The sequence below is a fragment of the Chenopodium quinoa genome, unplaced genomic scaffold (assembly GCF_001683475.1).
Source record: "Chenopodium quinoa cultivar QQ74 unplaced genomic scaffold, ASM168347v1, whole genome shotgun sequence".
Lineage (NCBI taxonomy): Eukaryota > Viridiplantae > Streptophyta > Magnoliopsida > Caryophyllales > Amaranthaceae > Chenopodium > Chenopodium quinoa.
This window is the reverse complement of record NW_018743850.1, coordinates 3,322,511-3,334,257: the sequence shown is the minus strand read 5'-3', so window position 1 is coordinate 3,334,257 and position 11,747 is coordinate 3,322,511. Positions and strand designations below refer to the sequence as shown.

General features: G+C 38.1%; 2 protein-coding genes across 2 annotated transcripts; both read left to right on the top strand.

The window, feature by feature from the left end:
* Positions 1–4,061: 4,061 nt before the first annotated feature.
* LOC110685660 (uncharacterized mitochondrial protein AtMg00820-like) lies at positions 4,062–4,664 on the top strand. Its single transcript, XM_021862192.1, has 3 exons — positions 4,062–4,298; positions 4,380–4,436; positions 4,572–4,664. Exons 1-3 carry the CDS (start codon positions 4,062–4,064, stop codon positions 4,662–4,664), a joined length of 387 nt encoding a protein of 128 aa, XP_021717884.1.
* Positions 4,665–4,713: 49 nt separating this feature from the next.
* Positions 4,714–5,565, top strand: LOC110685659 (uncharacterized mitochondrial protein AtMg00810-like). Its single transcript, XM_021862191.1, has 2 exons — positions 4,714–4,947; positions 5,029–5,565. Exons 1-2 carry the CDS (start codon positions 4,714–4,716, stop codon positions 5,563–5,565), a joined length of 771 nt encoding a protein of 256 aa, XP_021717883.1.
* Positions 5,566–11,747: the final 6,182 nt, after the last annotated feature.

Sequence of the window (11,747 nt, the reverse complement as noted above, 5' to 3'; positions counted from 1 at the left end):
AATTTAGGGTTAGGGTTCCAATCATTTAAACCTTTAAAGATTAGAACTTTAACATTATAGGAACTTAAAATTCCAAGTTCACAACAATCTTTCACATTTTATTGCAATTTATTTGCAAAATTTGTGAAAAACAAGTTTATGTGAAAAAATGGTATATCAACTTAAGCACTAATAAAAACTCCATTATTATGCTTAATGATATTTTTAAAACCAGTAGATTAGTGATGCAAATGTGCATTTAATCTAACCTTGTAATGCTTGCATTAATCAAGGCTTAAAAAGAATTAAAATTTTCGTTGAAAAACGAAAAACCCCAGCAAAAATGGGTTTCTGGTTCGAATTTGGCTTCTGGACAGTTTTCGAAGAGGGTTTAATCTGTTCCACAATGTCGATTCCACCCAAAAATCACTATTTTTGAGCCAAAATCTAGGTTCGACATCCAAATCGAGAATAAAATCGAGTTTTAAAATTAATTAAAACGAGCATCTAATCTAATTAGAAGAACATGAACCAGAAAAAAATTCTTTTAAAACACCTTAATTAAAAAAATAATTGCAAAAATTAAAAGGAGCGTGACTCCGATACCGCTGTAGGGTTTCGTAGTGACCTGATACTACGCGGAAGGAAACCCCCCAAGACTCGCCCCTTAATTAAAACAATTAACAAGCATAATAATCTTAATCAAGCAAGACTAAGAACAAGAATTAGACCTTTGTTGCGTGCTTCGCTCCCGAAGAGCTCTTACTTCAAAATCCCGAAACTACGAGATCTCCGATGGATCGTACCCTCGACCCGACCCGAGCGTCCCAAGTCTTGAAGGTTAGTCAAGACCCGGACAAAACAAAATTATGAGTTTTACGAATCAAAGGTTTACTCTAATTATAAGAGTTGCCTTTTTAATTCCACTCAAGGTTGTGTATTTCCCAATACCATGCCTTTGGTATTTATAGGGAAATGCACCCTTGATTTCCAATCTCCCATCAATGTGGGAGAGTTGGTAAAAATCAACAATTTATTTAATTCCAAATTAAATAAATAATCAACTTAATCACATTGCGACAAGTGGCACAATCATATGCAAATGAGTGATGGCCAAGGCTAGGAGGAGGGACCATTTGCCTTGCTCCCCAAGGCCCTTGATTAGTCCCCACATGCATGCACAAAACCGGGTCAAGGAGGGCTAGCTGGCTGCCAGCTAGTGCTGCCAGCTAGCACTGCCTTGCTGCCCAGCATCCCAGCTAGCTAGTGCACGCTGAACTGGGCTATGCTGGTGCTGGTGCTTTGTGCTAGCGCCTGGCGCTGCTAGCACATTGTGCTGGCGCTGGCCCCAGCATCCCACGCACCACACGCATCCCCGCTGCACCTCTCGCACATGCTCGCATAGCCAGCATGAGTGCTGCTAGCAAGCCACGCATGCTGGCCCTTACCTCGCACTATACGCATCAGCCTCGCAGCACCTCTCGCACACGCACATGCACTAGCATCACACGCACACCCACACATCCCCTAGAAGCCTTGGTGCGTAGCGATGCTGGGCTGTTGTGCGTGGCCTAGCAATGTGATTGCGCCCAGGCCCTCGCACACGCATGGTTCGTTGCTTGGTGCTGCCATGCGAAGGCTAGCATGCAAGCCAGCATGCATGCTGCGATGGGCTGCCTGGTGCGCCTATTGCTTGCGATAGGCTGTTAGGTGCTCCTGGTGCGCTTAGTGCTTGCGATAGACTGCCAGGTGCTCCTGGTGCCCCTAGTGCTTTCGATAGGCCAGCGATGGTGCGCCTAGCACACCTATTGTGCTTAGGCTTGCGCCTAGCCATGCTAGGTGCATGCTAGCTCAAACTAGCCTAGCATCCACATGGCTAGGCCAGTGTGGTGCTAGGGCTATGTTCATACTTGTCGCTTTGTGATTTTGCGACGCTCGACCTCGACGCCCTAAGCTTAATATCCGACGTTTGTATTCGTAAAACTCTGTCGACTCATTAAATCCTTTCGGATTAATTCGTCGTCTCGGATCGGTGATTCGATAAGGTTCGACCCGAAGGGTTCAGTTAAGATTAAGTTGTAATATCAATTGTACCTCGATATTACTGATCGGAAGCGGCCTCCACCTAGGCATTCCGATCACTTGATCTTACTGAAGAATTAACTCTGTAATAATTCTGAACCCTTTATCGGAAGAATACACTTGTTGGAAGGACACCATTCCTTTCAGAAACAACCTGCTAGCCGCCAAACTGAGAGATGCACCCGCCTAAACTAGCCGGAAAAATGACGTGGAAGCCTTAACTACCCAACCCTAATCGCCCCAAATCGAGAGAGAAAACCAAATATTTGAATATTAATTGTTTGAACTCTAACTATACCGCCTTGTTCATCCATCAATATTTAATAATACATTCCCATTTCAGAATAATAAATGTGTTAATTACTACGTGATAAGACAAGTGGAGTACTTCCTCCGTTTTTTATTAGAATATAATGAATCACTTTTTATAAATGAAAGTTTCAATTTAGATGCATCTTATTTCCTTTTAGTTAATAAATTCTTTCTATCTCTCCCATATCAGATGAACCCTCTTTATTTTTTCTCTCTATCTCTCTCCACACCAAAAATTGTTTAGGAGTACGCAATTACAAAAGTGACTTAATTTAAAAAATGAAGGAAGTATATTATGATTTGAAAATAGACTATACCAACTCATATTTTTTTATTTGACTAAAATTACTACATCACTTATGCTAGGAGTAGTCAATTATATGATAGAGTATGAGAATAGAAGGAATGTGGGAAGATGTTATTATATTGTTGGCCTTTAATGACCGAAGATAGATAAACTTCTGTCTGACTATCCGTGAACAAATTCACATGTGAGTATTGTTGGCCTTTAATAACTGAACATAGATAAACTTTTGTCTGACTGTCCGTAAACAAATTCACGTGTTAGTGAAATTGTTGTTCCACGTTAAACAATCGTAAAACTATAAAAGTAAGGAGGAGAGTGTGAACAATTAAATTACTGATAGATATTATAGTTAAAATAATATTTGTCGTAGATTAGGATAATTTTTGTATATTTTCTATATCCTTATTGTACTAGGATTACGAGTCTTGTAAAACTCTATATATATTGATCAATGGTACACACTCCAAATTTAGGAGTTTTCCAAAATCTAACATGGTATCAGAGCTCTAGGTTTCGATCTAGATTGAGGAGAGAATGATCCGCACCCTTAATAATGTTAAACGCACAATGCTATTTCATGCCTCCCTTCCTCCATCCTTTTGGAACTATGCCCTTGAGACCGCGACATATTTACTTAATATTTTGCCGACTAAGGTCCTCAAAAATATAGCCCCAACACAAGCTTTATTTGGAGTCATATCCTCATATTCTCACATTCGTGTCTTCGATTGTCTATGTTTCCCAAATCTCTCCTCCACTATTCCTAACAAGCTATCTCCAAGTCTACTCCTTTGGGTTACCCACCCAATCACCGCGGTCATAGGTGCCTCGATTTCTCCACTAATAAAATCATAATTTCTAGACACGTTACTTTTGACGAATCAATTTTCCCATACCACAATGTAGAGGCATTTCGTCTCAAAGATTATGATTTTTTAGGTGAGAGTGATTCGTTACCACTTCTTACTCACCCTTTGATGCGTCACTTTACACAAATGCGCACTACTACTGCTCCCCAAAGCCCACAAAGTGCAGCAGCCCCATGCACCCCTCCTTCTAGCCCGAATCCCCAAGCCCAATTGCTGCCAAACACTCCTACTCGCCACTCACCAACCCAGCAGCAGAGTACTCCGCAGCCTACCCGCGATAAATCCATTTCCCCCGCAACCAACCAGCGAACCTTGCTGCCAGCATATACTCCACCACCTCTACGTGGTGCTCCACCCATCCAACCAACAAGACCACCCCCTCCATCGGCGCCAACAACCCGTAGTTGGAACGACATCTTTAAACCAAATCCTAAATACATTTCTCCATGTCCTCTACTATTTCTCCACTTCCAAAAAATCATAAACAAGCATTAAATGATCATAATTGGAACATGGCGATGCAAGATGAATATGGTGCTTTAATTAAAATAAGAACTTGGGATTTGTTGCCTAGACCTCCGGGGGTGAATATTGTTAATTGTATGTGGCTATTTAAACACAAGTACAAGTCTAATGGTGACCTTGAAAGGCAAAAAGCTCGTCTTGTTTGTGATGGCAGGTCGGAAGAGGTTGGGGTGGATTGTGGTGAGACTTTTAGCCCGGTGGTCAAACCGGCTACCATTTGTATGGTGCTCAGCTTAGCTATGGCTAAGAAATGGTCAATTCATCAATTAGATGTCTAAAATGCTTTTCTTCATGGTGATTTGCAGGAAACGGTTTATTTGCACCAACCTCCGGGTTTTGTTGATCGGAGAGCACCCTCCTATGTATGCCGACTTCGTCAGGCTCTATATGGGTTGAAGCAAGCTCCTCGAGCTTGGTACTAGCGCTTTGCGAATTTTTTAGTTAGATTAGGTTTTGTCATTGCTAAAAGTGACAACTCTCTTTTTACTTTCCGACAGGGTGATGATATGGCATATTTGCTTCTATATGTTGATGATATTATATTAGCTACCTCATCATTTGACAGGTTGCGTATAGGGATCATATCTTAGTTGCAAACTGAGTTCTTATGACTGATTTGGGTCCTCTGAGCTACTTTTTATGGATTACGGTGACCGTCCTCCCACTTATTTGCTACTTTTACAGGAAAAGTATGCACAGGAGATTTTAGAACATGTAGGTATGGGCTCTTGTAAACCTACAACTACTCCAGTTGACACTAAGTCCAAACTTAGTGCAGATGCAGGACCACCTTTTCGGGATCCTACTTTGTACCGCAGTTTAGCAGGTGCTCTTCAGTATCTCACTTTCACTAGGCCAGATATTGCCTATGCGGTACAGTAGGTGTGTCTTTTTATGCATGATCCCCAGGAATCTCATTATGATGCATTGAAATGCATTATGCGTTATGTTCAGGGTACTATTGATCATGGCTTACATTTATATCCATCTGCTTCTCATCGTTTGATTACTTACACTGACGCACACTGGGGAGGTTGTCCCGACACCTTTCGTTCCACATCGGGTTATTGCTGCTTTCTTGGGGATAACCTCGTTTCTTGGTCATCTAAGCGTCAACATACTTTATCTAAATCGAGTGCAGAAGCAGAATATCGAGGCGTTGCAAATGTTGTCTCTGAGGCATGTTGGCTTCGTAATCTTTTACTTGAGTTACATTGTCCTCTTCGACAGGCTACTATTGTTTATTGTGATAATGTCAGTGCTATCTACCTTTCTGGCAACCCGGTACAACACCAACGCACCAAGCATGTGGAGATGGATATTCATTTTATTCGAGAAAAGGTTGCTTTGGGACAAGTTCGGGTTCTACATGTTCCTTCTAGATATCAGTTTGCGGATATTTTCACAAAAGGTCTACCACAAGACTTATTTTTGGATTTTAGATCCAGTCTTAGCGTACGACCTCCTCCCGCTATGACTGCGGGGGTGTGATAGATATTATAGTTACGATAATATTTGTCGCAGATTAGAATAATTTTTGTACATTTTTTATATCTTTATCGTACTAGAATTACGAGTCTTGTAAAATTTTATATATATTGATCAATGGTATACACTACACATTGAGAAGTTTCCAAAATCTAACAATTACTATGACTGTGTGAACAAGTATTAGACGGAGTAATTGCCTTAATTGGTGCATGTATTCACCACAAGTGACAATCTTGGCAATTTGTTAAACTTGTCGCCGTATTTTCATGTCATTGTGTCCATATAATTGCGCTGAAATATAGGGTTCTTCCACGTGCTACTAACCTTTAGTCAACAACTCAACATATTTTGGTTGCTCGTCTAATAACACATGCTTTAATTACTTCATCTAATATTTCCTAATTTTGTATAGTTGAAGCCTTATCATAGACAAGATACAAGCTACTCCGTACATAAATCTCAATTGTATATTATACTCAAAGTTATTCGTGTTATACTCAGATTAGTCGCACTTTATAAACTATTTATTTATTAATTTTTTTTAAAAAAAATAGTTTTTAACTTGATAGTCATCATACGAGTTTATATTTGCGCATTCTCATTACTTCATTAGTAGTACAATTTTTTCATATATCTCTTAAATAGCAATAGTATTATGATTTGCACATTCTCATTACTTCCGATAGAAAAAATAACGTAGGTGCACGCAAAACCTTAGTAGTAATACTATAATATGATAGCCTTTCATCATGTACACATCCTTTATACTCCGTACTTACACACATGATACATTGATACTACAAGCTAACTAGGTATAATACGTACAAAGGTACAAGAAATTAGGAGTATGATAAATTTGGTAAATCTTTGACTCTTTAAGAATTGAAGTTGATACAACCATACAAGTTGGCTGGCTAAGATAGCCAAAATAGACTTTTCAGAGTGGATAGGTTTTGCTAGATTTGCACCACTTTAACAATATGCATCATTAATTACTGGGGGTGAGCAAAGACCCAGGGTACCCGGTAGTCCGGTACCAGACTCGAAATCAGTTCGGATCCGGCGGAGAGACCGGTTCCGGGACTAAGTCCAAAAATTTCGGACCCGGTACCCACTGGGTACCCGGTTGTTTAATTTTTTTTTTTTTTTGGTAAAAGTTCTAAATTTCTTATTTGGTTATATTACTCTAACCCTCTTCCTCCACTTTCTGCCACTCTCTTTCTCTCTCACCTTCTACCTTTCTTTACATGTTGTAGTATTCCATTTTTCCAAATTATTTTTTCTTCAATTCCTCAACTACCCACAAAATTATTCACTATTATTTAATTTTTAGAGGGAGAAAAAAAAGCAGAGGAGGAAAAAAAATTCCCCTTTTTTTTCCAGAAGATTTAGGGTTTTCTGTTCAATTTTCAAGGATTTTATCTCAATTTCAGGTGTGTTTTTAGTTAATTTTTATGGGTTTTTGATTTTTTTCGTTGATCTCTTGGTGGAAGTGGCGGCGGAGGAGGAGGGAGAGAGGGTTTTGGGGTGAGCGGGGGTAGATTCAGGGTGCTCGGTTGGGTTTCGGGTGGTTTGGGGTGGGTGGGGGTGGGATTCAAGGTGCTTAGGGTAACGGGGTGGATTTCGCGGTGGTTTGGGGGTGAGTGAGCTTGGTTTTAGGGTGGTTCAGGTAGGAGGTGGATTTCGTGGGTACTTGTGGGTGAATGAGGCTGGTTTCGAGTGGTTTAAGGCGAGGAGGTGGATTTCACGGTGGTTTTGAGGTGAGTGGGGGTGGTTTTAGGGTGGTTCAAGGGTGAATGGGGTGGTTTCAAGGTGGTTCATGGGTGAATGAGGGTGGGTTCGAGGTGGTTCAAAGCCGATGAGGGTGGTGGTGGATTGGTGGGTGTTGGTAGTGTTTATTAACCGGGTACCCGGTCTTGGAACCGGTTCCAACCGGTTCCGAGACCGGATCCAAGATCTGGATACTCGGTACAACTGGTTTCGGGACCGGGTCCAAGATCTGGATACCCGGTACAACCGGTTTTGGGACCGAGTTTTGTAAACTTAACCGGGGTACCCGGTTCTGCTCACCCCTATTAATTACAACATTATAATACTAGTAGTATAAATTTGATTAAGTTAACTTCCCTTGACAATAAAACTTGACTATGCTTAGTGTTGGAAATAAAACAAGGGAAAAATAGAAAAATAAAAGTAATATAAGGTGAATAATAATCTGGAAATTTAGTTGGGTGAGTCGCGGACAGCCTTCAGCTCTGCTCAAGACGCTTCACGCCCTCCAATGCAAATCGCAGGGAGTAAATGACGCGTCGTCTCCAAGATAAAACTCCAACTTATACAATCCCTAATCTACGTATTAAGGAGTAGAAGTTCATATAATAACCAAAATACCTGACTTAACTTTTGTATATTATCCAAGTATGTGGGAGAATGTTGTATTTTTTAAAAAAAAACTTAAATTTATATATGTATATGAAAATGATACTCCACAAAACAAGTTTATATAACTAAGAAATATATATGTACGTTAGTACGTTACATTGTCATGCAACAACTCACTGCTTGTGACTCCAATTTCAAGTTGCATGCAAAATGTAACCCCCGAATCAAAGCATTTATACTGACATTAACATTTTGTCTTTAAAATCTTCTCCTCATAAAAATGTAATTAAAGCCAAATCATGAGGATGACCGTAACATACAAATCTAACGTTCATTCCTTGACGTTAGTATTACAAAATTAAAGTATTTTCAATTTTTGAAAATTAACCAATAAAAATTTAGTAACCTTCAAATAAATTAGGAGTTACAAATTCCATAATAATGATTTTAAATTATAATGAGTAAATATATAATACAGTAATTTAAGATTAAAGAATTTATTTACATTTTTAAATTTAAAATTTAAAATACATTATATTAAAAATCAATTAATAATATTAATTATTTTTTAGTTAAAATTTCCAACAATCCCCCACTTATTTTAACAAAAAATAACTTACTTGGATAACCGTCACAAGATACTATGCATAGTAGAGGTGGCTCCGCCTTGAAACCTCTAATTAGTGTTTCATTTTACCACATATTAGAGTCAAAGTGGCACAACCTTGAAACTTTAACTACTTGATGGCACGTTAAAAACATCACACTCATGATATCTTAGGTATTTTAAAGCCTCTTAGGTTTGCACGTTATGGCCATGTGCACCATCCCGGTGTTCATGAGTGTCTTTAGAGAATGTGCCCTCATCCTCATAGAAGCGGCCTCACTTCCACACTCATATAGTTGATCCTATCAAGAATGCTCTTGAGGTCAAGCATTCCGCCCACATAAGCTATAGGGTCATTAAGAGCAAAGTCCTACAAATCATATACATAAAATTAAAATATTTATTATTTTGCTCAACCTCATCAACACCACAAGTATACATGCCGCACCCTAGGGAGGGTCAAAATAACAATATATATATATACAAATAATTGACATGTCTTCAAGTCATCATATGATTCGTTTTTCCCTGAATAGGGTGTCCTCATATATGACTTATTTCATTTTTGGGCATTAGTCTCATCCCCCTCGATGCTTTCCAAATCTTGTCTCTAGCTAGAGCTTTAGTCATCTGATCGGCAAGATTATCTTCCGATTGTACATGGTTAACATTTATGGCGCCATTGGACAAATTTCGTCTCACAATCCCATGCATCCTTCTTATGGATCTAGATTTTCCATTATAGTACATACTATGTACTCTTCTAATAGCTGCATTGCTATCACAATGTACTCTTCTAATAGCTGCATTGCTATCACAATGGAGAAAAACTGGTGGTACTGGTCTATCCCACATAGGGATATCATGTAAGAAATTTTGTAACCAATTTGCTTCATCACTGGAATTTGACAAAGCTATCAATTCGGCAATAATCGATTGCTTTTTGGACCTCCAACTAATTGCACCACCACCTATTAAGAAAACAAATCCACTGGTAGACATAGTTCTCCAGCTAAAGAATTCCAGTCCGCATCAGAAAATCCTTTAAGTATTGTAGGGTGTCTTTTATAGAAGATACCATAGATAGTCAACAGTTTTCTTAAGATAACACATTAAATGTTCTATAGCAAACCAATGTTCATGGCAAGGTCTACTAGTAAAACGACTTAACATACCAACTGCATAACTAATATTAGGCCTTGTAGTATCTGCAGCATGTCTTAAGCTACCAATAATTTTAGCATATTCTTTTTGATTAATAACATCATAATCATTTACAGTCGGATAAAGATGAATGTGAGAATCCAAAGGACTATTTCTAGGCTTGCAATCAAAATAATTAAATTTTTTCAACATTTTCTCAACATAGTGAGATTGATCAAGAAATATTCCATTTGAGCACTTATGAATTTTCATACCTAATTCACATTTGCTTCACCCATGTCCTTCATATCAAAATAATTACAAAGAATTTTCTTGGTACTAGACATAATGGATAGGTTAGTACCAAATAAGGAGATCATCAACATATAAGCAAATAGTAACACTGTCATTACCTTCGCGTTTATAATAAACACACTTATCAATTTCATTGGCCAAAAAACCATTAGCTATCACACAATCATCAAATTTCTTATGCCATTGTTTAGGAGCTTGTTTAAGTCCATAAAGTGATCTAGTTAGTTTACACACTTTATCCTCCATCCCAGGTTGAACAAACCCATCAGGTTGTTTCACACAATTTTCTTCATCTAAATCTCCATTCAAAAAAGCAATTTTAACATCCATTTGATGAATTAGAAGATTATTCACGGAAGCAATACCAATTAAGGTTCTAATGGAAGACACTTTAGCAACAGGAGAATAAGTATCAAAAAAGTCTATATTTTCCTTTTGATGAAAACCTTGTATAACCAACCTAGCTTTGAATTTTTCAATAGTACCATCAGGATTTCTTTTCCTTCTAAGTACCCATTTACGACCTATTGCTTTACAACTAGGTGGTAAATCAGTTAAAATCCAAGTTTTATTAGACATTAAAGATTTTAACTCATCATTAACAGCTTCCCTCCAAAAATTAGCATCGGGTGAGGAAAAAGCTTCGGCCAAAGATTTGGGTTCATTCAACATTGCAAATAATATCTTCTAAATCAAACAAATAATCATCAACAGAATACAAATGAAAATCGGAACCAAAGTCTTTTTCTACTCTACCTCTTTTACTTCTTCTATGAGGTTCATCTAAAACTGGTTCTTTGGTGAATTTAGACCTTTCAACAAAGTGATCATTAGTAGATACATCACCCCCACTATTTGCAAAAGGAAATTTGTCTTCATGAAAAATTGCATCCAAAGATTCAATCACAACATAATTTTCTAAGTCTAAAAATATATATGCCTTACTATTGTAACCATAACCAATAAAAACGCATTTAGTTGCTTTGATGCCTAATTTAGGAATTTTAGGATCCGTTTTTCGAACATAAGCCAAACACCCCCAAACACGAAAATAATTAAGATTGGGCTTACGGCCTTTCCATAACTCAAAGGGTGTTAATAAAGTCTTTTTACGAGGTATTCTATTTAACACATAATTTTCGGTTAATATGGCCTCTCCCCAAAGATTTTTAGGAGCCCCGGAATTTGCTAACATAGCATTAGTCAAGGCAATTAGAGTCCTATTTTTACGCTCCGCTATACCATTAGAATCCAGTGAATAGGGTGGAGTAATTTCATGTATAATTCCTAAGGATTTAATGTAGTCTATTAATCCTAAGGAAGCATACTCTTGTCCTATATCACTACGAAAATTTTTAATTTTACGCTCAAATTGATTTTCCACCTCTTTTATAAAAGTAGTTAAGCGGTCAAAAGCATCACTCTTATTTTTCATCAAATAGACAAAAGTAAATCATGAATAGTCATATATAAAAGTAATAAATACCTTTGTCCACCTCTAGTCAATATACCTTCAAACTCACATATATCGGTATGTATTGTTGGAAATTAAGGCTAATAAAGAAATAAAACTTATCTCAAAGCAAAGAGTATTGTCGTGGCGTGACAGAAATCACTGCCCTAAAGTCGAATTTGCCCCGCACTCGTACACACGGACTCACGGTAATCGACCCCCAAGGTTACACGACTTCATCCGAACTGTGTACTCCGTAAGTTTGAATTGAGAACTCAATAA